We start from the raw sequence: 23,777 nt of genomic DNA on the forward strand, positions 1-23,777 counted from the left end.
CCACATCCGTACTGTCCACTGCAGCTGCCTGGGATCTGTTATCTGCATATTCTGTGCTTGTTTCTCTTAGATCATAGAAGAGAATGGAGTGCGGCGGGTTCTGGTCTTACCTCAGCAACCAGAGTTCCACCCAGGGGGGCACTCCCCTCTCCACCACCCTCCACCTCCACCCCATGCCCACCTGCCTGCCTTCATCCCACACCCTGCCATGATGGCCCCACCACCACATATGTACACAGGCATGGCCGGAGGTGTGGGCGACATGAGTTCCCAGTACATCTCCCAGTACCATCCAGCTCATATGTACTCAGAGCAGGGTAAGTTGGAGCAAGCAGGCCCTTGACTGTGTTCTTATATAAATATGTTATTTATTTATTCATTTTCGACATTTAAACATTTAGTGAATGCACCTCGCTCCTTTTGTTATTTACACGTTCACAGGCCACTTTATTAGGCACACATGACGCCTGCTAAAGTGTCAGGAGTGGCACCAGCTGTTGTTGTCTGCTTCTGTCTCTTTCAAGTTTCAACATGTTGTGCATTCACAGATTGTTTTTCATACCTTGGTTGTAGCAAGTGGTTATTTAATTACTTTTGTGTCTTTCCACTGTTTTCCTATCATCTCCTCTGACCTCTGGCATATAGTTTTACCCAGAGAACTGCTGCTCACTGGGTATTTTCTGTTAAGTATAGGGATGGTTGTGCATGAAAATCTCAGTAGATCAGCAGTTTCTGAAATACTCTGAGCAGCCAATAACCATGCCGCTTTTAAAAGCTTCCTCATTCCGAACCATTAGGTTGTCCCGATCATGTCTACGTGCCTAAATAAATACTCTGAGTTGCTGCCATGTGATCGTCTGATTTAGAGCTGCAACTAACAATTACTTTCATAATTGATCTGTCAATCATTTTCTCCACTGACAGAGTGTTTTTTTGGTCCATAAAATGTTGAAAAATATCAATCAGTGTTTCCCAAACCAAATTCCTCAAACAAAACATTTCGGTTTTAATTATTCCTTTGTCAAATAGAGCTATGAAACCAGAAAATGTTACCTAATAAAATGGCCTATAAGTGTTTGTCTAAACCATCCTGTGTGTGTGTGTGTGTGTTGTGTTCACACGTTTATGTCAGAACAAACTGACAAGTGTTGTCTTTTCTGTTCCCTCAGTCTCAACAGATTCTCACTCCCAACACGGACGCCCACCGTTCGTCCACCGAGACGACAGGACGAGCAAAACATACGAGCGTCTGCAGAAGAAGCTGAAGGAGCGTCAGGGAGGTGGGGAGGAGGAGGAGGAGGTGGAGGAGAGGAGGAGGAGGAGGGCAGATGAAGGACAGCCCTCCCCATTCGCCACAGAAGACGTGCAGTAGCCCCACGACGGTGGACATTCACAATGGCGTTGGAGGAAAAGGCCCAGAAGTGGAGAAGGAGCAGCTCAGCCACGCAGTGGCCGGGTGCGACAAGCACACGGGCCGGGGCAGAAACGGAGATTCAGGAGGTGAGGTTTGCGAAGCGCTAGCAGCTTTTTTTTGTTGCTGAAATATTTCACAATCTGGCTTGACACACTGGATTTTTTGGATGTTAGGACTGTGTTGTGTTTGAGGCCTGGAATAGGAAAAATAAAAGTGCCTCATTAGCTGCAGCAGCTGGCGGCAGCAAAAAGATCAGCAACACAGCCAAAATAATTCTTGATTACCTAAACTCGAACTGCTCGTTTATCACGGATGTTAGCACTGCTTTCTGGTGACACCAGTGCACAATGGAGAAATGAAGGTTCATTTTGAAATGATTTTACCCTCTGACCTCGTGAAAATTATAGAAACTCTAAAATGTGATACGTTGTGTTCTTCATTTTTGATTATACCTCCAGAATGAAAAAGCAAAATATAAAAAACAACATGTTTCTCTCCTCAGAGCTGGACGAAGAGGCTCGAGCGCTGCAAGCTCTGCTGAGCACCATCAGTAAACCAGTGGTTAGTATTCACTCCTGTTTCCCTTTTTTTTTTTCCTCTCCTCCCACTTTTGTCTAATTAATACAATTTGCAAGATTTCATGTGACTATTAGTGCCGTGTGCATGAAAACTTGCGATGATGCAAATGTACTGGATCATTAAACATTCTATTAACATCCATGATGAATTCTCGCTGACAATTTTTCTAATGGAGTCAGAGCCACTGACTAGCATCCGCAAGGGGGTTTCTATTCCCCCCAGTGTGCCTCTAAACAACCGCACTCGCTGTTACTAAAAGCTTTGAGCTTCGTTTCAAAGACGTACCCTGAGTTTTTAACCGAACACATCACAACGGACGTGACCGGGTAGAGATATTAACGGTTATAGTTTGGAAACCTTGAAAAAACCCAGGTTGAATGGCAGCATTGTTCATAAATGAAGATTGCGGTTTTACCAGCAGCTCGGTGGGAGACGGAGGAATAAAATGCTCATGTAAGATGGATTTGTCACACACTGTCACTAAGATCAGACCACCTTGTAAAAAAACCCGGCACAAGAAGTCTATCGCAGAGACGATGGTTACTGTTGAGGTGGGGATATCGAACTCACAAAAGGTTCAGTTTAGTGGAAAGATCTTTTTTTATTTTACCATCTTTTCCTAGTGTTACTGGTCGGATAAAGGCAGGAGAATTGAGCTGTGGGAAGTACATTTGAAAGACTCACTTTATGAGAGCAGCACCATTTCCCTCTTTAAACCTCCTCAAAACAGAATGGTAACGTTGCTCGGCTTATCGCTGCTAAGCGACAAAACCCCACAGTGGAATCAGCTTGAATATTTTTTATGCTCCTCTGTTTTTACTCCTCCAAGCTGTTTGATTCATGCAAGTTGCATGCAAAATTCAGAATTTAGAAATGGGGGTTATTTTACCAAACAGCCCTCTATTCTTCTTCTGGTATAAAGAGCTGTTTACATGTGGACAGCACATGGTTCACATTACTGGGGGGAGACTACTTTATGACATCGTCCGTTTTTGTGTCACAGGTTACAGACTTTGATTTCCTGAAATAATAACTATTATTATAGTCTTATTAGTTTATTATCCTGAATAAACAAATAAGACGTAAAATATACAAGTTTATTCGCTCATTACATGCCAATTTCCAAACATTTGTCAATGTCTCCACTATTAAACCTAGTGCTATCTATTCCTGCCATTTTATCATATTGCTTAATGTTGCGTTCCCTCTTGAACTTACCTTCATTAAGTCAGTGTGGCTGTTGTATTTGAAAGGAAAATAAATGTTAAGTAGGACAAACGGTCATGCATTCTGTTTCTTTCTTGTAATTTAAATACACAAGCGTGTCACGTCTGTCTGTGTTTTCACCAGTAATGGTGTTTTATATTGAATTTTTTTGTATTTTTAGTATTTTGTGACTCAAAGAAAACAGAAATTCCTATGTACTTGTGCTTTACTGTACCTTTGTAAATGGCAAATGCATTCTATTCTACTCACGCTGCTGTAACACGAAGTAAGATTATAACCGCTAGAAAAAGAAATCATGCGGCCGTCACTGTTAATATTGTGGCAGGGGCCACAAGTCGATTAACACACACAACAGTTTTGTGTAGTATTTTTGTGGTAGTTTCTGACAAAATGTTCAGGACGGATCAGGTCAGTTCAGAACTGTACTGTCCTCATGTGATCAAATCTCTCAGTATTAGATGTAGTAGTGATTAAAAATGTTTTCTTAGGTGTCGGACATCCAAGCTAGAGGAGTGGTGGTGAGCTGGAGCGCCCCCTCCAGGCCAGAGAGCGATGGCACCAACGTGGAGGACGACTCCAGTCCGCTGGAGGCCTTCAGCTACGAGGTCTCCGTCTCATTTAGCGGCAAAGATGGAAAGTACAAGACCATGTTTTGGTGAGAACGAGCAGCGGTTGTTTTTTTGTTTGTTTTTTTTACATTCATAGCTATTTCAAATGCTAAATGTTGATGTTATATTCTTCTTCAATGCAGTGGAGAAGAACTAAGTGCTACTTTAGAAGACCTTCGACCAGCAACAGACTATCACGTCAGGTTGGCGAAGCCCTCCAGCTGCTTTTGTGTTATTCACAGTGTTAAAGTGCAGAGGAACGTTCACTAACCACTTTATTCTCTCCTCCTCCTCCTCAGAGTCCAGGCCATGTGTAACTGTTTACAGGGAAGCCCGTCAGAGGCCGTGAGCTTCACCACTTTAAGCTGTGAGCCCGATCGCCCCAATGCTCCCAAGAAGGCCAGCGGGACCAAGAACGCGCTCGTCCTCCAGTGGAAGGTAAGAACTGTTGATTCATCGATGCCGTTTTGGGCCACTAACAATTATCTTTATCGATTGAGCGCTCATTAATTGCTGTCTCAAGGACTTGTTTGGTGTGTGAAATGTCAGAGAATGGCGACAAAATGTCCATCTCTGTGTCCCCAAACCTCAAAAATGAGAACGTGCTAAATTGTTTTGTCTGGTCCATGAATGAGAGATTCCCTGTTTCCTGTTGTAAAGCGAAGAAAACAGGAAATATCACAAAATAGCTGGTGATGTATTCAGTTGTCAATAACTCATGATTGTCATTGTTATTATTATTATTGTTAGAGCCCAACATCTATTTGACATGGAAGCAACAATTTTCTAAAGAACGTGACATGAATTAAAGGTTGCGACTAACAATTATTTTCATAAAGGATTAATCTGCAGTTTATTTTCTCAATTCATTGATAGTTGTTTTATCCATAAATGTCAGGAAATGTTTACCAAACCTTGAAATGATGATGTTCTCAAATGTGTTGTTTTGTTGTTATATGGAGCAATGAAAAATCAGACTGATCTGTCAGTTATTAATATAGCGGTGATTCATTTAGTAATCAATTCACGATCGACGAATCATCAAAGCGATGAAGTTTACCAACTTTTTAGACCTTATTTCCGTAGTAATAATTTAGTGGTTTTAGGTTTTATCATTGATTCTGTGACCGTTGCACGTTAAATCCAGGTTTGTATACATGCCGTTGTTTCAAAGTAGAAGCGATTGGCTGTGGAACATGGCAGAGAGAAGAGAGGACAAAAAGTAATTCAGACACCGTCTCGCTTTCATCAACAACTGTTGCTTAGATCTCGTTCAGTGTGGTACTTAATCTTCTGTGGCTTCATTAAAGTTGCCAAATTGCGAGCAGTAAAAGATAGTGGTTGCATAGATCACCTCCCAGGTGTGAGCGGAAAAGGCTGTGCGAGGCTTTAAAGAGGCGATTTGGAGAACAGCATACCTGCTCGGTAAACACTGCGGTAATGAAACCTTTTTATGCTGCTGGAGATTGCTTCTGTGGAATGAGTGCCAGTTAGACGGACATGTCTCCGAGTCAAGATGGCGGCCGGCTCACGGCGCGTCTACACTATATACTCTGCATACAATTTAAATTCAAATCAAGCAACTATAAATTGTTCTATTTGATGTATTTAATACATGTGTTTAGTGGAGTTGGACTTCAAAACTGAGCTTCTAGTCCTGATGACCTCTCAGAGCTGCTTTACACTACACTTTTGCCATTCATTCATTCACTCACACCTTCACACATCTATGTGCAGCACATTTTCTATCACTCATTCATACCCATTCACACGCTGCCAGCACAGCCTTCAGGAGATTAGCAGAGCCAGGAATCGAACCCACAACCTTCGAGTTGAAAGACGACTCGCCCCTAATTTTCGTCTCCTTTTCCTTACCCAGAAATAGGGGTTTTGTGATATGGCAGAAACATCATTTCACAAAGTTATCACGATCTTTTTTACATGGATTTTTATCAAGGTTGGTTTTTGTAGTAACTGAACAGGGCAAACAATCAGTTTTCCTGTGTAAAAACAGCCCTAAAAAAGGAAATCTAACAGAGCATTTAGGCCAAAGAACATTTCTAAACAGATTTTAATCAGTTTGTTCAGTTCTGCAAACTTGGTCCAATTAAAATGGACATTTAACCAATATGCAAGTTTACTAAGTGTAAACTCTGGCTGTTTTGCTTAACTCGAAAATCTTATTGTAATTTAAAAGATAAAAAAAAAAAAACCAGTGCAGACTTTTACAAGGTAAAAGCTAACTGCTTTACTTACTATCTGTCTTTATCAAACGCCTCTGTAGAAGTGGTTTATTTTGGTGTTTTGGTGGTGTGGCTGCTCTCCTCACTGTTTTATTCTCAGCGTATTTTTTTTTAGGACGCTTTCTCATTAGGTGATTGAAAAGGTTTGTCGCGTTGCCGTGCAAAACTTTGTAAATAACTGTTGTTTGTGCCTTGTGCCGTGGGCGAAAAAGCCAAACGAGGTAAAATTCTTTTTAGGGACCAACTCCTCTGTTTTGTTTTCAAAACTTCTCGCTACACTCTCAGTGTAACAGGGCGGAGAATGAGTAATCCACGGCACCATCCGTAGTTCGTCATGATTGGTTGATTGCCATTTCTCAGGGCACCCATACTCTGAAATAAAATCTAAATAACAAACAACACTCCAATCTGCATTTTGTGTCCACACTACAGTGTAGTTTTAGATTAAAACTGAATTAATTCAATTAAACGCACAAAGCGAGTCAACAAAGTCAAAAATGTTTTAGTTCACCTGAATGTGTTATCTTATCTTATAAAACATCCAGAAAAATCACCTCTCATGTTCTTGTGTTGAAATAATAAATATATCACCGTTTTTGTACAGGCTCCATGCGACAATGGTTCCAAAATCCAAAACTACATTCTTCAGTGGGATGAGGTAACTTTTATTTTGTATTTATTGATGATGAAAGAACTGATAAGCCACACTCAGTGGGCCTGAGACGTGTTGTTTGTTTGTTTGTTGTCTGAAGGGGAAGGGCACTGGAACATATGAGCAGTGCTACTATGGACCTCAGAAACAGTACAGAGTGACCAAGCTTTCACCGGCGTCAAGATACTCCTTCCGCCTTTCAGCCAAAAATGACATGGGCGCCAGGTAAGGTGCCGTTCCACGCTGCATTATTTTCCTCCCTGTTGTCCATGTTTATGTTACCTTTTCCTCCATTCGCTGTCTCCCATCTGTGTGTCTCTCTCTCACTCTGTCTCTCTCCCATTCTCTCCATCCTCTGTCTCCCCTCTCTCTCGCTCTCTCTCTCTCTGCCCTCCCCAGCGAGTTCAGTGAAGTGGTGGACCTGTTCACCTCATGCAGTGTGCCATTGCCACCCTTCCCTCCAGAGCTGGAGAAGGCGGGCGTGACCTGGCTGTGTCTGAAATGGCAGAGACCCACCAGCTCTCCAAAGGAGGACGACATCTACTACATTTTGGAGATGGAGGAGGAAGGCTCGGTATGTAAGAAATCAAGAAGGAAAAGAGTAAAGGAACAGAACGGGAAAAAATGACCTAATTGAAATGCACAAATGACTCAAATATTATGCATATTGTTTCCACTCACTGAGAAGTGCTTTTTGTAGTCGGGAGGGCAATTACTTTTTAAAAGGCCAGGACTCACCGAGTGCATCTCTCTCGACTGTTTGACAGCATTAAATATGTACAATGTTAACAAAGTACTTTTCATATTTATAACCAATGAATAATAGACGTCAATTTTTGCTTTGTTGACGTGTCCTTGCGTTGCTTCTCAAAGGCCCACTGAGTAACGTTAAGGAGGTTTTATCGACGGGACGTGTTTGTGTAACTGTATAATTGATTCAATCGATCGGTCTTTGTATATAAATATATTGCACTTTTAATACAAATAAAATGTGCTTCACATACTTTCACTTTCACATACTTTCCCGGTATCTGGAACTGAAAAATATGGTATTTCAATTGCTGTTGTGAAAATTTCACAAATCTATCATGCGGGCCAGATTGGACCCTCTTGTGGACCCACGGGCCATACATTTGACACCCCTGTTTTAGACTATTTATGAACGTATGAAGCTGTTAACAACACATTTGTGCCGTGTCATTTCAAAAACATAATTACAATTACAATAGCCCGAACGTGACTTTTTCTGATTTGTAGTATTTACATGTTTACAGTCTGTATATAGTGCAGCTTGTGATTTTTGGATTATCGGTTTTTACCTTTTTTATCTGTCTGATATCCATCCAGTGATTTTGACCGGTATCAGACTGATACTGATTTCCATCCCTAAGTCACACATAGATAAATATATATGATAAAAAATTAATTAATTAATTAATCAACATATGGGTTAATATAAAAGAGAATATTGTAATAAAATCCTAGAAATTAGCAGAAAATAATAAGCAGAATTTAAAAAAATATATATTTTTGACATGAATTTCCAATGCGATATCAGAGGAAATGGTAATTTTTACCTCATTTCGAAAAAACATATTTGAAATGATTCCTGTGAGGAATACCGATGTTCTCCTCAGTCTTTAGAATATGATGTGTATAGATCAAGACACTAATCAATGTAAAATGATATTTTCACACTCATTTTGGCTTTCACAAATATTGAAAATTGCAGTAGGCTGTATTGTGATTTTGACAAAATTCTGATGAATTGTTCAACCCTGGTCCAGAATAAAAGCACGTACAACTTGCGTTATTGTGTCAGGATGTCGCTAATTCTTACAGACTGGTCCTTTAATGTATCCAGGTCCATGTCAACCAAGCCGAAAGGAAAAACTGTCGATATTTTAACAGCGGCTCACCGCAGACAGAGGGGCCTTCCAGGGAAAACACACACTCCCCTGTCGCCTGTAGCTGCTTATCTCATGTCGACCACTTTGTTTTCTGTGCTGCAGTACAGTGGTTGTCTTTTCTGTCGTTGCTCACCTGGTGATTCTCTGTCTCCCTCTGTCATTTGTCTCTTGTCGCAGGGATACGGCTTTCAGCCCAGCTACGACGGCGATGAGCTCTCCTGCACCATCAGGAATCTCCACAGGAGTACCAAGTATAAATTTCGGGTAAGAAGTCGGCGATCCACACGTTTGATTTAAGCCGCAGTAAAGTGTGTGTGTTTAGAGGGGATGGGTGAGTGCAGAGGTGACGAGGTAAAGGCATGGAGAGTGCTGAGGCCCACAGTGGCCCGGTGACTCATCTATTTACAGGATTCTGCGAGCAGGGAGGTGGGAAACTGAGAGGAAGCTCAATAAAAAAAAAAAGTCTTTTTTTTAGTCTTTTTTTCATAAAAAATTCACAGGTTTTTTTTTTTTTTCTGTATGGTTTTAATTTGTCTTTAAATCAGTCGTTGACTGTGCTCCAGGCGATAAAGAAATCGTGCATTTGTGTCAGAATTTGACTTTGTTTGAAAAGTGGAGTAGAATACAGCGATGATGGATGCGCTCACAATTTTAAAACCCTTGTAGATTTTATGGAGAGCGAAAACCAAAGCAACACTTAAGAAATGTGATTCTACACTGGATTAGTGGATCACTTCCCTTTGAGGCCTTTCAAGCTAAATACACACTCAGTCATAAAACTCCCAGGCACTTCAGATAAATGTATCTTGAGGTTTTTCTGCTTTGCCTGCAGCTGCCAGCCCCGGAGGGCATTCAGTCTGAGTCTCAGGCAACTTGTTCAAACAAGGGCTTGGGTCTGTAATGTAATTATGTAAAAAACAGGACTGCATTTTAAAGGATATTGCTGCTAATATGTCTACCTTTTTCCTGTTTTAACGAGGTCTTGCTGGCTTCTTCAGCCCCTGTGCTAAATATGTATTTTTTTACACTCTCCAAATACTCTCCGGTGTGTATTTTTGCACAAAATATTGTGCGATCTGTGCTGCTGTGGAGCAGCAGAACATTCAGTTACTGAGATGGAAACTAAAACAAAAGAAAACTATGATTTACCTGATTATATTCATTAACCCTTTAACACCTAAGCCTTAAAATGTCCGTCTGGACTTTTTTTTTGCCTTATTTTATCCATAAAAGGGCCAGAAAATGTCCTGTGAGTTAAGTGCTTTTGTCCATTTTTCCAGAATATCTTTCAGTATCTGGCAGTTATTTACTGCACATTAAATTGGTGTATTAACAATTTAAATGAAGGAAAAACTAAAAGTTTTATTTAGAAAAAACATGAACACCAGATTTTGTGTGTTAAATTTTTAAATTTGAACAGTATAAAACATTACGATTTTGTTTATATATAATTTTTTATTGGAAATACTCTATATAAGTGCACTGCTGTGCAGACATGGAATATATTTTATAGAGACGGACAATTAGTGTTGTTTTGGTTAATTTTATACTGTTTGTTATCGTCAAATAGTTGTATTTTATCAGATGGAGGGGAAAAAGAAATCTGCGAAATATATGGACTAAAATCTGAATCACCCTCTAAAAACTACATTGATCAGTTACGACATTAAACTCTGGAAGCTTAAGGACAGACGGTGTAGATGGTATCAGCCAATATTTGCTTTAAAATTTATTATCTGCTCTCAGCAAACACAATTTTTGTTTATTTTTCACAATGAGGAAAATGTATATCTATTATTATATCTGCTGCGACAAACGTGTTTGTCTCACTATAGAATAGAATAAATTACCTGTATACATATTGATATCAGTTATCGGGCAAACACTCCCCATACGTCTGCCTATCTGATAATGGCAATGGTCATGCTATGGGATATGTTGACAGTAATGGAGTTCATTTTTTTTGGCACAGATTGTTCATGGTCAGTTTTGAAATGCGTCCAGCGCTCGAGAACACTGACTCCCATGAATACACACGGAGGAATTAGTGAGCAGGAAAATCCACTTCATTCTTTAACACAATATACAGTTTATTTATTTGTGTTACCAAAACAAACCGCCATATGCCCACATGAAAGGTCCATTTGTCACCCTGAAGACTCGCTCCCTCCCTCCCTGCCTCATGTTCAATTATCCAGCTGTGCAGTGTTGGCAGAGGCTGGGTGCTGTGTGCGTGCGTGTGCGTGTGTGTGTGTGTTTGTGTGTGTTGGTACAGTAAGTAGATGAGCTGCACACAGCAGGCCAAAAAACAAAACTGCACATGTGCCACAATTCAGGTCTTATGCACACCAGACGCGACGCGAATATATGGGGCGAAAGTGCGGATAATTCGGATGCGAATTACAATGCAGCCTACAGTTTATTCTTGTTTATTAAAAAGAACGTGAAACAAACATAAAATCGCTCAGGAAAATCGACCACGATTCTGGAGAAAATTGCTGCTGATGTGAATTCTGAGTTGATCGGTCACATGTGTGAGAGATATTTAAAACGTGCAAATAAGTTGCGCGGAACAAAATGTGTCCGGTGTGCAAAGGTCTTTAAATTCTATTTTTGTGGCGTTATGGAACCGTTTGTGATGTAATGACAGTAGAATAAGGGGTCGTTCACTTCTCTCTGTGAATGCAAGGAATGTCTGACTTTTAATCTCACAACTGTCCAACAGGTCACTTGGCAGAGAGGCCAGAGATATTCCATTTATTCTGTGGAGGTTTAGTGAATATAGAAGTTTATGTGGTTTATTCTCCAGCACTGTCAAAGAATCATTCAGTCATGTTGGCTGTTTATGTGACCAAATTCTTTTTCCCACGTCATTGTTTTATCACGACTTGGATGACAAAATGCAACAGATTATGTCATTAAAACGGCAGCTTCTGCTCCCTTTTACGACACAAAAATACACAAAGAACAGGCACATATGAAACAGGTTCTGCTCACTAGTTAAATGCCATTTGCGTGCACAAATTCCCTATTTTAAATGTGGTAGCATGATCAAACAAGAGCAATGCATCTACTTTGCATAGTGTATTTTAACACTCGGCCAAAGAAGTAAGTCAAACTGGCTTTTGTATTTATTTTTCCCATCCATCCATCGTGTACCGTGTTATCCTCCACATGAGGGTCGCAGGGTTTCTGGAACCAGTCCCAGCTGACACAGGGTGAAAGGTGGGGTACGTGCTAGACGGGTCGCCACTCCATCACAGAGCAAACACGCAGAGACCAACTCTCACAATTCACTCTCACATTCACACCTGCTGGGCAATTTTATTTCATTTTTGTCTTTTAAATGGCGACATATGCTCAAACAAGATCCTGTTGTTCCAACTTTTGAAGACGCAGGTCTACCTGGTCTATGTCGACCAGGTAGGTTGAAAAACCTCCAGTTATCCAGACACCACGTCTGTGACCGAAATGCTGGTGCTGACTATCGGTTTTCGTTTTGATTTTACTCTTAGTCGAATGTGTAAATTAGTTCAGTGAGACTGCACCCACCTCACAGTTACTGCAGCAGCTCCCAGATTTTGGTTGCTAAGTAACGAGAGAGGCAACAGGAGCACAACCCCCGTGCACCTCGGTTAAATACTTCTTTTTTTTTCCTTTTCTTTTTTGGATGGTACATGTGGAGGAGCGGACTGTTTTTTGATAACGCGGTGTTTGTATGAACTCACTCGGATCCCTTCATTATCCTCCTCTGAGTGCAGTCAGAGCTCGTTATCAAGAAGCATAATGACCTTTATCTGCTTAGCCCCTCGCCGACTGACAGGTGTAATACGACTGCTCGCGTACTTTTCTGCAGGTGGCGGCGTACAACTCGGAGGGGAAGAGTAACCCGAGTCAGGTGGTCGAGTTCATCACGAACCCGGACAGACCCAGCTGCCCCTGCAGGCCTGTCATCCGAGGACGAGTCTTGCCCAACAGCTTCAAAATGGCCTGGGGTGAGTGGTTTTCTCATATTTTTCCTCTTTTTTTAAAAAAACAACAAAAAAAAACAAACAAAACCCACTCAAGTCACACATGCAGTTGACAACCTGGCAGCGAAAGGTTTACAGTTTCTCATTTCTCTACGGCCCCGGTCCTGATCAAAGGTGAATCTGTTGGAGACGGATGACTTGCCGAGTAGATTCTACAATAGATGACTGACAGCTCTCTCTGTCATCACACACTGCTGGACACTGTCTCCCCCCTTTTCAGAACAGAAAAGAACATGTCTTCAAATCATAACAAATAATGTCAGCTCTTTTTGTTTTGGACAATTAATAGGTTAAAAAAAAGCCACATCATTTGCTTTATCTACATCTAATATTTTCTCCTTTTTGTATAATTTATAGGATTTTGGTGAATTACTGGAGGAAGTAATTTCATTATTGTGAAATCTTACAGCATAAAGTACATTTTATTATAGTTTAATGGTTTTTGCTCAAGTGTAAATTGCCTTTTAAACATTACAATACTGAAAAATAGAATCACAGTTCTTTACAATTTACCCATATATAAGTATTAACATATTATACCTTTATATAACTAAGAAAAAACACTTGCTTTTCATTGTTTGTTTTGAATTTTTATATTCCTTCTCTTAAATTACAAAAAGTTTCCTGATTGTAGAACATTTATTATATTTCGCTAGGTGGCATTAACATAATTAATCCCATAATTTCTCTTTATTAGATATAATGACTGTCTTACATTTCCCTGTTTAGACTATTTATCTTCTCACTCCACAGCTGGAAATACAAATGGGTTTTTTCGTCGTTCGTGCACACAATTTGTTGTGAAATGTTACTTAAATTCTCTTAAATCATATATAAAATCCCTCCCAGTTGTAGAACATTTAGTCTGTTGTTGTATAAAAATATTTAATAAATCAACTCTCAAGTGAATTCCCAGATGTAAAATAGTAAAAACTGTGCTTACTAATATTGTGATGCTACCGAGAAGAATTGGGTTTTAACAGTTTTATAATGAAATTTTGTGTGTGTGTTTTTTTTTTTTTGCATTTTAGAGCCCCCAAAAGATAGCGGTGGAGCAGAAGTCACAAAGTACGTCGTGGAACTGTCGGAGGGTTTAAGTGGTGAGTTGAAAATGGACGTGACAGACGAAGGTTTAACATTAAAATAATAAAATAAATGAAGATTCATTTGAAATGTACCTGTCGTAGGTTTGTCCTGGGAGCTGGTTTACTCGGGTCCGGCCATGGAGCACGTGTGTGAGGGTTTGAAACCTGGCTGCTCGTACCAGACGAGAGTGTACTGCATGAGCGAGGGGGGGCAGAGCCCGGTGAGTCACACTCAGCATCCGCACATACACACACACACACACACACACACGAGCTTTGTGGTTTGGCAAAGAAAATAAGAGGGTCAGTTACGATTTAGTAGAAATAGATCACAGAATCTCTTTTAATCCGTCCATACATACAGAGTATATAATTACATTGTTGATCGTATAAGTTGCATCACTAATTCCAGACATGCTCTCTATTTATAGTGAGGTTTTAATAGGATATTTTCATTCGCCCAGTCAGTCTCCTGTGTTGTGGGATTAGACCGCGCTTCCTGGTGTGCGAGTACAAGGCGAAGCCCGCTAATCGATTAACCCTCCCTGCATGTGTCGGAGGATGTTTTCCTTAATTAGTCCGGTTCACAGACACTTTTCATTAATTTCTTCATCAGCTGTTAGCGCATGCATTTATTCATGATCGGGCTTGTAAAAGAAACATGACTCACGGTCGGCGGAGAGAGCTCCTGCCTTTTTGGTGCAGCACAATGTGACATAACACTCACATGTTATCACAAGACTGATTTTTTTTTTCCTCTCTCACCAGAAAATCTGTCTAACTTTATCCACATTTATTTATTTATTTATTTATTTATTTATTTTTTCCTGAAGTAAACACAGAATGTGTTTATGTATGCTGCTCTCTGTCATACCCTGCGTGAGTCTGATAAGCTGGGGGAAAATGATGTTGCGTGTTTGTAATGAGTTTGTGGCGAAGTTTGTAGGTTCCTCCCGCTCTTAATTAGCGCTTTGTTGTCTTCCCTTTGCAAGCTGTCGGAGACCCTGCAGGTCCAGACTCCCGCGGTGCCCCCCGGGCCCTGCCAGCCCCCACGGCTGGTGGGCAAGCCCAAAGCCAGGGAGGTGCAACTGCGCTGGGGTGAGTCATTCCTCTCCAACTCCAATCTGTGTGGGATGTGTTCTAGCTTCTGTTGATGCATTTATTTATCTAGCACAGCACTTCAAAAGCAGTGAGCTGTGATGTTGATGATGATGCAGCAGCTTGTAAATTTTGTCTGGTTTTATTGTTCAACGCCGCTTTCGCACATTTCCCAGGTCCCCCTCTGGTAGACGGAGGCAGTCCGGTTTCCTGCTACAGTGTCGAAGTGAGTGGGCCGCAGTCTGAGGAGAGCAGGGAGGTTTACCAGGGTCCAGAGCTTGACTGCTCTGTGGGAGCTTTAATGCCTGGCAAAACCTACAGCTTCCGGCTCAAGGCGGCGAACAAGGCTGGGGTGAGAAAGGCTGTCAAAACTGATCAATCCAATCCAGGAGAAGCGGTTGTTTGTATTTCCTGTTGGATGCTTTCGACTCGCTCTCGATAAATGTGATTTGAAACATCTAATATTATGTCTCCGTATGTGTGTTTTTTTTCTGTTTTTGTGCGAATAGTTCGGGCCTCTTTCAGAGCGCTGTGAAGTCACGACCGGCCCCGGGGCCCCTGAGCAGTGTCGGGCTCCGTCCACCACATGTAAATCTCCCAGCTGTGTTGTTGTGACCTGGGAGGTAAGACCACAACTCCATATCCAGCACCTCCACATCCCCAGAGATGCACACAACAAATACGAGTCGTGTCATACTTTTTATATAGTGCCATGGTTCTCAAACTGGGGTACGTGTACCACCAGTGGTACTCGAGCTTCCTCTGGTGGAACCTGGAGGAAAATCAGAAATACTGTTCTACTGTTGTATATACTAGGGTATGTGATGAGAGTTTTGACCAGAGTGTGTAGAAAATAATAATACATTAAATAATAATAATTAGTAAAATGAATTTTTTTAGAGGTTTTTGCTACTACAAAGTACAAAAAACTCATTTAATCCAACAGAGGGGCAAGTTTGAAGAGGTACTTTAACTTGGGAGATTATTCCAGAGTTTCAGGGCAGCACCAGAGGAAGCTCTCGCACCTTTGGGAAATTTACATCACATGCTTCATTTTTGGAATAACACTGATTACATATTATAATGAAAGACTGCACAGTCTGATGGATATTCTCACTGGTGTTTGTCCTCTAGGCTCCTGCCTGTAATGGCGCTCCAGTGACAGAGTATCGTTTCGAGTGGGGAGCTGCTGAAGGAAGCATGCAGGTGTGTTACAGCGGACCAGGACTCGGCCATGAAATGAAGGGGCTGCTGCCTGCAACCAACTACTTCTGCCGGGTACAGGTGAGCAGCAACAATTTTTTTATTTAGTTTAAAGAAGCAGAGGCTTTAATGTTCCTGTCTGTGTAGTGTCATTGTGGATATTATGTGGAAACTTCAGGGCATGAGATGGTTAGTTATTTTGGATTTGCTGTACTGTGTTCTCTGTTGATACATTGAGGGCAGGAATAGAAAAAGATTTCCTTTTTTTTTTTTTTTCATTACCAAGATTTGGTTATATATCTCTGTCCTTCCCCGTGCAATAATGATAATTGATCATACCAAATATTGCACATATCACGTTGGGCAAATATGGGATATTTTAATGAACAAATGAAGGCGCCCTGAAGTAAACAGTCCCTGCCTGTTTCACTCGCCGGCCGTCGCTACTTCATGTCTCCTCTGCTCAAATAAATGAAGGAAACTTGGGTCGGAGTTACCTGACCATGGAAGAGGGAGTTTACAGTGCTCCATCCACGTTCAATACATAGACTTTATATTCACAGACCTTTGGTTTTCTTCACTTAGACAGATTTCTTGGTCATTGTATTGTGACATTGTTAGTGTTGTGGACTATATATCGCATATCTTATCATGAGGGACCCCTACAATACATGCGTTCGCTATATATCCTGTTTTTCTTTGTTGCTTTATCCCCATTATTCACCAGTCACTCCATCACAATGAATGGAGTCGGAGTCGGAGACGACGTCTCCATTGTGTCGTTGCTCTAAATGAATTTCCAGACCGTCTCCGATGAATCCAGCACTTGTGTATAGTACAAGACACATTAGAGGTCCTACATTAAAACATTGGCCTCATCCTTTGGGTCTGGTTTAGTCTGAAATTTCAGGCCATACTGTTCTGTCTCTCTCTCTCTTGCGGCCTCTTTTGCTGTCCAGCATGGAATGAAGGAAAGAACACTGGCTTTATATTTAATTCTGTACAGACTCACCTCTCAACTGTGGTCAGGTCATAAAATCCAAGCTTCCACTTTAATAGTACAACATAACATAACCCAACGTAGCTTTGTTTCACTAATAAACACTCACCCCGCCACTTTATTAGGTACACAGGAGACGTATAGTAAAGCTTCCCGATGTGGTTTTCTGCTGCTGTAGTTCATGTGCTTTAAGGTTTGACATGTTGTATGTTCAGAGACAAGACACTTTTGCTTTAGTTTTCTCTGTAGAGACGATTGTGCCTGAAAAATCCAAGTAGATTCACAGTTTCTGAAATACTCGGACCAATCTGTCTGGTAGCAACAACCGTTTCACATTCAAAGCCACTGTAATCACTTTTCTTCATCGTTCACCGATGCCTAAATGCTTTAAGTAAGATATTTGCATTAATAAGCAGTTGAACAGGTGTGCCTAATAAAGTGGCTGGCAAGTGTTTATGATTTATTGTGTCGGATGAGTCTGGATAAAAAAAAAACTGAAACTCATCAGCTGTGTTTACATTGGAACTCCACCTTGTGGTCAAATATGGATGTTACACATGTCACACCTTCACATGACAAGTGGGAGTTGGACGTTGACTCGACTGTCTGGCTGTCGTGTGTGTTGCTGTTGCGTGCAGGCTGTGAACGTGGCCGGCGTGGGGCCCTTCAGCGAGGCCGTCCTGTGTCAGACGCCCTGCTCTGTGCCGGCGGCCGTCAGCAACATCTACGCCCTGAGGGAGTCCGAGCTGTTGAGGTACGGCGCTCCGGCAGACACCGAGGAGGAGGAGGAGGAGGACGACGACGAGGAGGAGGAGGAGGAAGAAGACGAGGAGGAAAGCGGCACCCGGCCGTTGCCGCCGCCGCTCTACTCGCCGTCCACGTGTCTTGGTATTCGCTGGGACCCTCCGTGCGACCACGGCTCTGAGATCACGTCCTACCTGCTCGACCTCGGAGAGCGACAGCCCGTCGTCATCGGCCCCGTCAGCAAACACATCATCCAGAATCTGCAGCCTGACACCAGCTACAGGTCAGTGCTTCATCAACATCATCATCATCATCATCATCACAGGGTTACAAAGCATTAAAATATGAAGCTACCACATAAAATGACACATGGGATGACAGGAAGGTCGTTGAAACTGTCATTTTATGTGATACACTCGTCTTTTATGCTTCTTTATTCATTTATTCGCTATAAAACACATTTTTTAATTTATGTATTCTGGTAAAAAGGATATACTCTATTTTAATGGAAAGTGATAAGTGCTATTAAGATATGATTAGATGACATTAGATTAGATTAGACTTTATTAATCCCACACAGGGAAACATCCACTTGCCACAGCAGTGACAAATACAATGGAAAGGAAAAGCAGCTTTAAAAAGAAAGAAAATTAAGTAGGAGAAAAAATAATCTAATTGAGATATTATGTAGAATAAACACCTTTCTATAAAACTATAAACTATAAAAACAAACATGAAAAGGTTCATGGACACAGGATTATTGCACAGATTTATACTAATAAATCAAGGTGTGTCCATTTTTCAGCCCCACCAGGATTTTGCAATGTTCAAAATGTTGCAAATTCAACCAAATACTAATTAACTTTTGCGTGAATTTGACCTCTGATTTTTCACTGTAATTTTCCTTAAGGCAAATCACTGTGACAGAGGCTGTTTCTCAGCTGGAGCCCTCACCGAAAACGGCTCAATCAATATTTTTTAATGCGCGATAAACTCTTAAAATGACATTTGTCACTAAAACTGTGAACCTTAACGCTCCTACTGCACAACAAGAGAGTGAAAGAGAGTGCAAATACAAATGCAAAAATATGTATGAAAAACACAAACATCATCACAAGTTTTTGGAAAAACTCAGTCGAAATTTGGTATTTTTGGTTGCAACAGTCACAAAAACAAACTGCAAAATCCTGGCGTTTGTGTGTGTAAAGATCTTTGTGGGGACATTTCCTCTGGGCTCCACAGCTGGGCTTTTTCAGGGCTAAGACCTGGTTTTACATTATGTTAATTAGTGATGGTCCTCACTAAGATATAAAAACCAGTTTGGTTTGCGAGTGAATCAAAGTGGCTCTACTTGATGGAGCATGAAACTAAATATTTAAGGATTAGAAAAAGAAATCATGTCTTTATGAGTGTTAATAAGAACACATTCCATGTCACTGTCTATTATTTTCTCTTTATTTATTACTTGTTTGGTTCATGAAATGTATTGAAAAATGTTGATTGGTGTTTCCCAAACCTGAAAATGATGATGTCTTGTTTCTTCCACAAGCCAAAATGATCCAGTTTTAATGATTTATTTCTTATATGGAGCTAAGAAACCAGAAAATATTCACATATAAGAAGCGGAATGAATCAGAGAACTTGTCTGTGAGAGTGAAGGTGCTTCCTCATCCTCCTCACAAGCTTCAGACTTTGTTGTGAGCAGAACTAGAAAAGTATTTGTCTTAAATTTGTATGTGTATATTTCTAGTCAATGCAACTTTCGCGCTCCGGTCAGCTCAGTCCTCGCCCCATCATCCGATGCTCACTCTTCTCTTCATCCTCCACAGGATCCGAATCCAAGCCCTGAACAGTCTGGGCGCCGGCCCTTTCAGTCACACCTTTAAGCTGAAGACAAAGCCCCTGCCCCCGCAGCCTCCTCGCCTGGAGTGCACCGCCTTCAGCCACCAGACTCTCAGGCTCAAATGGGGCGACGGCCCAGCCAAAGCTGCCACCTCGGACGTCCTCCAGTATCACCTGCAGATGGAGGACAAGAGCGGCAGGTCAGTGTCTCATCCATCTCAGACCGGGGGGGAAGTGACCTGACATGCGGTAAACCCATAAACCTCAGATAAGTGAATCAGGGGCCCCCCGTTCTCACCAGGCATTAACATGTGTCTTCAGTGATCCGATCAGTCTTAGTCCCTCGCTCTACATCCAAACAAACACATTATTTCACTTTGCACAGATGAAGCGTGGTGTTGTTTTTGAACACAGGAAGCAGCAAAACAATTGCCATCTATAGTCAGTCAGAAAATATGAGAAGACGAAGAGGAGGAAGGACACAAACTGGGTCTTCAGTTGTGTAACTGCCCTCCTCCACACCTGAACTATTTTTTTCCTTATTTTGGCAATTTATTGATTTTTGTCACAATGGAGGAGGAAGAGATTCAGATTTTACTTCTACTGAAAGGACAAAGACAGAGCGAGAAACCAGGACCAAAGCAAGACCAGAGAGAAGGTTCTTTGTTCAAGTAGTTGAAGATGAACCATCTTTATGGCGATGCACGATAAATCATTACTGTGACCATGACACGACAGTACGACAGGTGCACAGCGTGAGAGGAGAGTTTGAGAGTTTGTACAACAAAGTATAAAGCTTAAAACTGCAGTGTAACTTTTAATAAATATAAACACGTCTGTTGAGTTCACACATTGGTGATTCAGTCAGCTGTGGTTAGATCTCATGGAGCCCGGCGACACTTCCTCGCTGCACACGCACAAATAGGTAGAAAGTAGAAAATTATTAAATACTATGAATATGTGCAAGAAACTAAAACAATATGAAAACAAGATAAATGACAACAACAGCTTTGCTATTATAAAAACAACGAAAAAAACAGGGCGTTCTACTGCTTACCTGCTTGTTTCTTGTCTCCGTCCTCCCCTGCTTTGCTGCTGTATACTCACAAACGCTCCCTCAGTCAGGTCTGATAGTTTTGCCTGACAGAGCTTGTTTTCTATGGTGGCCTTATTTTTACATTAAGGTAACATAATATTTAACATAGTATTTAGTATAATTTAAATGTTTAATTTAAATGTTTATTTTATTTAATAGCATGATCTAATACAGTGAACAGTGTGGCAAAGGTTTGATATAAGAAGTAGTAAAAAGCCAAAAGCTCTTATTTTGAAAGGAATTGGTGCTATATATGTGTAAGATTGGTTTATTGACTATTGTGTAAGAAAAAAAATACCGTTTGTTTCACATCTTGTTAAACCGTAGGTTTTTCAGATGGATGAAGCAACACCTAAATTATAGACAGAATAATAACATAAACAACAAAAACGTTACACACTGCAGCTTAAAATCACCTTAGAAGTTTGACATTGTTTTTAAAAAAACAATTTTTACATCAAAGTACATGATTTTGTGTGTGTATGTGTGGAGCTGCCTCTGACCGTGTCGTGGTCTCATCACTTAAAGATCCATGTTAATGCCAGAGTGAAGGTTGGACACAAAGAAGGAGAAAAGTGATGATGTGCTGTAAATGTACTCCTCTGGTTTGATGTTTGTTATCTTTACCCTTTTGGCTCATTAAATCCTCTCTTTCTCTCCTTGTGTGTCTCTGTCAGATTTATCTCCTTGTATAAAGGACCATGCCACACACACAAAGTCCAGAGGCTTAATGAGTCTACCTCGTACATGTTCCGCATCCAGGCCTTTAATGAGGCGGGCGAAGGGCCCTTCTCCAATGTTTACACGTTCACCACCCCACGCTCTCCTCCAGCCCCCGTCAAAGGTACAGTCCTCTGTCTGTCTTTCTTTCTTTTGCTTTTTTCTTCATTCTTTTTCATTTTGTCGTTCTTCCTTTCTTTTTCCTCTTTTTTTGTTAGTTCATCAGTTTTTTGGCCTTTCATTCATCCGTTTGTTTAGTCTTCAGTTTTCGTTTTTCTTTCTTAATTCTTCATTTGTTCCATTCTTTTCATTTGTCTGCTGTTTCTTTTTTCCGTTCTCTCTTGTTTCTTCCTTTGTTATTCGTCATTACGTTCTTTCACCCGGTTCTTTATTGTTTTCCACTTTATGTTTTCTTGATGTCCAGTCTTTCTTTTTTCTTTTCATTCAGTATTTTCGTCATTAGTTCTTTCCTTTCTCATCCATCGTTCTGTTGTTTTCAATTATCCTCTATCTCTCTCTCTCTCTCTTTCACTCTCTCATTATCTTAACAATTAATCGCTGCTTTCGAACACACACACACACACACACATACATGTAGATACCCATCATGCTCAGCTCTTTAACCTCAGCTGACCCTCGCCGTGTGACGTGTGTCTGATGGAGTTGCCGGCGGCACAGATCGTCGGTGGCCGTCACCGTGAGTCTGGTTTGATCTGCGGCAGCTTCTGTGAATAAGCCTGTTTTTTTAAAGCTCACTGTATCGTGTGTTTGTCTCCACACACAGAAGTGAAGTGGACTCTCGACTGTAAACTGTTTGAATTCACAACAAGCATCTCAGCGTTGAGTGTAATAAAGGATTCACCTCCTGCTCCCGTGTTTGCAGGGTCACTTCACTCGAGCTCAGCCACGTGTTTTTATTGTTTTATTTCACCTAAAGAAGAAAATGATGGCGGCATGTCGTTTTAAGTTTGTATGAAAGCAAATGTTTTCTGCAGCTGATGATTTTTCAAGTTTAAAATGTAATCATCAAAAATGGCAGGTTATTTAAAATATGACCTCCTCTTTTTCTCGCCCACCTTCAGCCCCTAAAGTGGAACGTCTGGATGACAACTCCTGTGAAGTCACATGGGAGACCCTGCCGCCCATGAAGGGAGACCCCGTCACCTACACGTTGCAGTGCATGATGGGAAACTCGGAGTTTAAACAGGTACTGGTTTTCCACATGGTTTTTCCTTAAGAGACGGGTCTCAACAGAGGCGAGGTCACACTGTGGCTTAATTTTTTATTTATTTAACCAGTTAAGTCAACTGAGAACCAATTCCCCTTTACAATGATGACGAGGCAAAGAGGCAGCATAAGAAACCGGGCAGACGAACAACAAAAAAGGGGGACACGTCAACAACAAAGCAGTATTAAAACATTTATAGCAATCACATGTATGTATTAAGAGAAGACGAGCATTATATAAATAATCATGAAGATGTGTAAATAAAATTCACTTAAGTTATATTTTAGCTTTCCAATAAATCACATTTGTGGCTGGGGTGTATAAAATTTGACAAAGAAAACATTAAAAACTGAAATATCTTGGTTTGTTGCCAGGGTTTGGGAAACATTGATCAACGTTTTTCAAACTTTTTAGACATTTTATGGAAGTACTTGATTCATCGATTATGAAAAGCTGCGTTAGTTGCAGCTCTGTGTATGAAATATTTTGCCTTCAAATCGTATCAAAACTCACAAGAAGTTTGTCCTATGTGGGCAACTGTATAAACATTGTATGATTTAAACCTAAAAGGCTCATTCTAGGGTAATGAAAAACAACAATTCATAGAAGCAGATGGTTGTAGAAGTGTAACTAAGTATAATTATTTTATCCTCAGTTTCTGCCAAATGAAAATAATTCCCCCTAAACTTCACACAATGGACCTTTAATTTAGAGAGAGAAAAAAGACACACTTTTCATAGTCATTGCAAAGGCTCCGCCCCCAAAGCATGTGTGTAAAGGGTTGTGGGTAATTTCACATCACTGAAGAAACTCAACATGTGAACTCATTAAAAACGGCTCCTGCACTTTGGAACAATCCATTGGTCAAGGTCTGATGACGTCACGTCGTTGAAATTCAGACACAAACACTCACTGAGTGAAGCTTTTGTTTTTTTTTTCTTTCCTCCCCCTGTTTTTCGTGTCCTTCACTCGTTACCTGCGCCTGACCTTCCATTTATTCACGGTGGCCTTTTTGATGCAGATGGATCCGGAGCCATAATGTTTTCAGTGTCGCAGGTTGCGGTGTCCGCATTCGTCACAGGTGGCGTTAAATGGCC

The 23,777-nt window shown here is 40.9% G+C and overlaps 1 protein-coding gene across 1 annotated transcript in view; it reads left to right on the top strand.

The window, feature by feature from the left end:
- Positions 1-23,777, top strand: part of fndc3a (fibronectin type III domain containing 3A) — a 46,198-nt gene that overhangs the window by 20,186 nt on the left and 2,235 nt on the right. The window contains exons 4-25 of the mRNA XM_044031959.1: positions 71-317; positions 1,170-1,280; positions 1,312-1,500; positions 1,917-1,975; positions 3,709-3,875; positions 3,972-4,031; positions 4,128-4,266; positions 6,676-6,729; positions 6,824-6,948; positions 7,123-7,297; positions 8,811-8,897; positions 12,490-12,628; positions 13,696-13,764; positions 13,852-13,970; positions 14,742-14,847; positions 15,024-15,199; positions 15,357-15,470; positions 15,982-16,131; positions 17,689-18,077; positions 19,624-19,836; positions 21,410-21,576; positions 22,535-22,659. Coding sequence (XP_043887894.1) covers positions 71-317; positions 1,170-1,280; positions 1,312-1,500; positions 1,917-1,975; positions 3,709-3,875; positions 3,972-4,031; positions 4,128-4,266; positions 6,676-6,729; positions 6,824-6,948; positions 7,123-7,297; positions 8,811-8,897; positions 12,490-12,628; positions 13,696-13,764; positions 13,852-13,970; positions 14,742-14,847; positions 15,024-15,199; positions 15,357-15,470; positions 15,982-16,131; positions 17,689-18,077; positions 19,624-19,836; positions 21,410-21,576; positions 22,535-22,659 — 3,180 coding nt within the window. The remainder of the gene's footprint in view (positions 1-70; positions 318-1,169; positions 1,281-1,311; positions 1,501-1,916; positions 1,976-3,708; positions 3,876-3,971; positions 4,032-4,127; positions 4,267-6,675; positions 6,730-6,823; positions 6,949-7,122; positions 7,298-8,810; positions 8,898-12,489; positions 12,629-13,695; positions 13,765-13,851; positions 13,971-14,741; positions 14,848-15,023; positions 15,200-15,356; positions 15,471-15,981; positions 16,132-17,688; positions 18,078-19,623; positions 19,837-21,409; positions 21,577-22,534; positions 22,660-23,777) is intronic.

The sequence above is a fragment of the Solea senegalensis genome, linkage group LG8, assembly GCF_019176455.1.
Source record: "Solea senegalensis isolate Sse05_10M linkage group LG8, IFAPA_SoseM_1, whole genome shotgun sequence".
In the NCBI taxonomy this organism is placed as follows: Eukaryota; Metazoa; Chordata; class Actinopteri; order Pleuronectiformes; family Soleidae; genus Solea; species Solea senegalensis.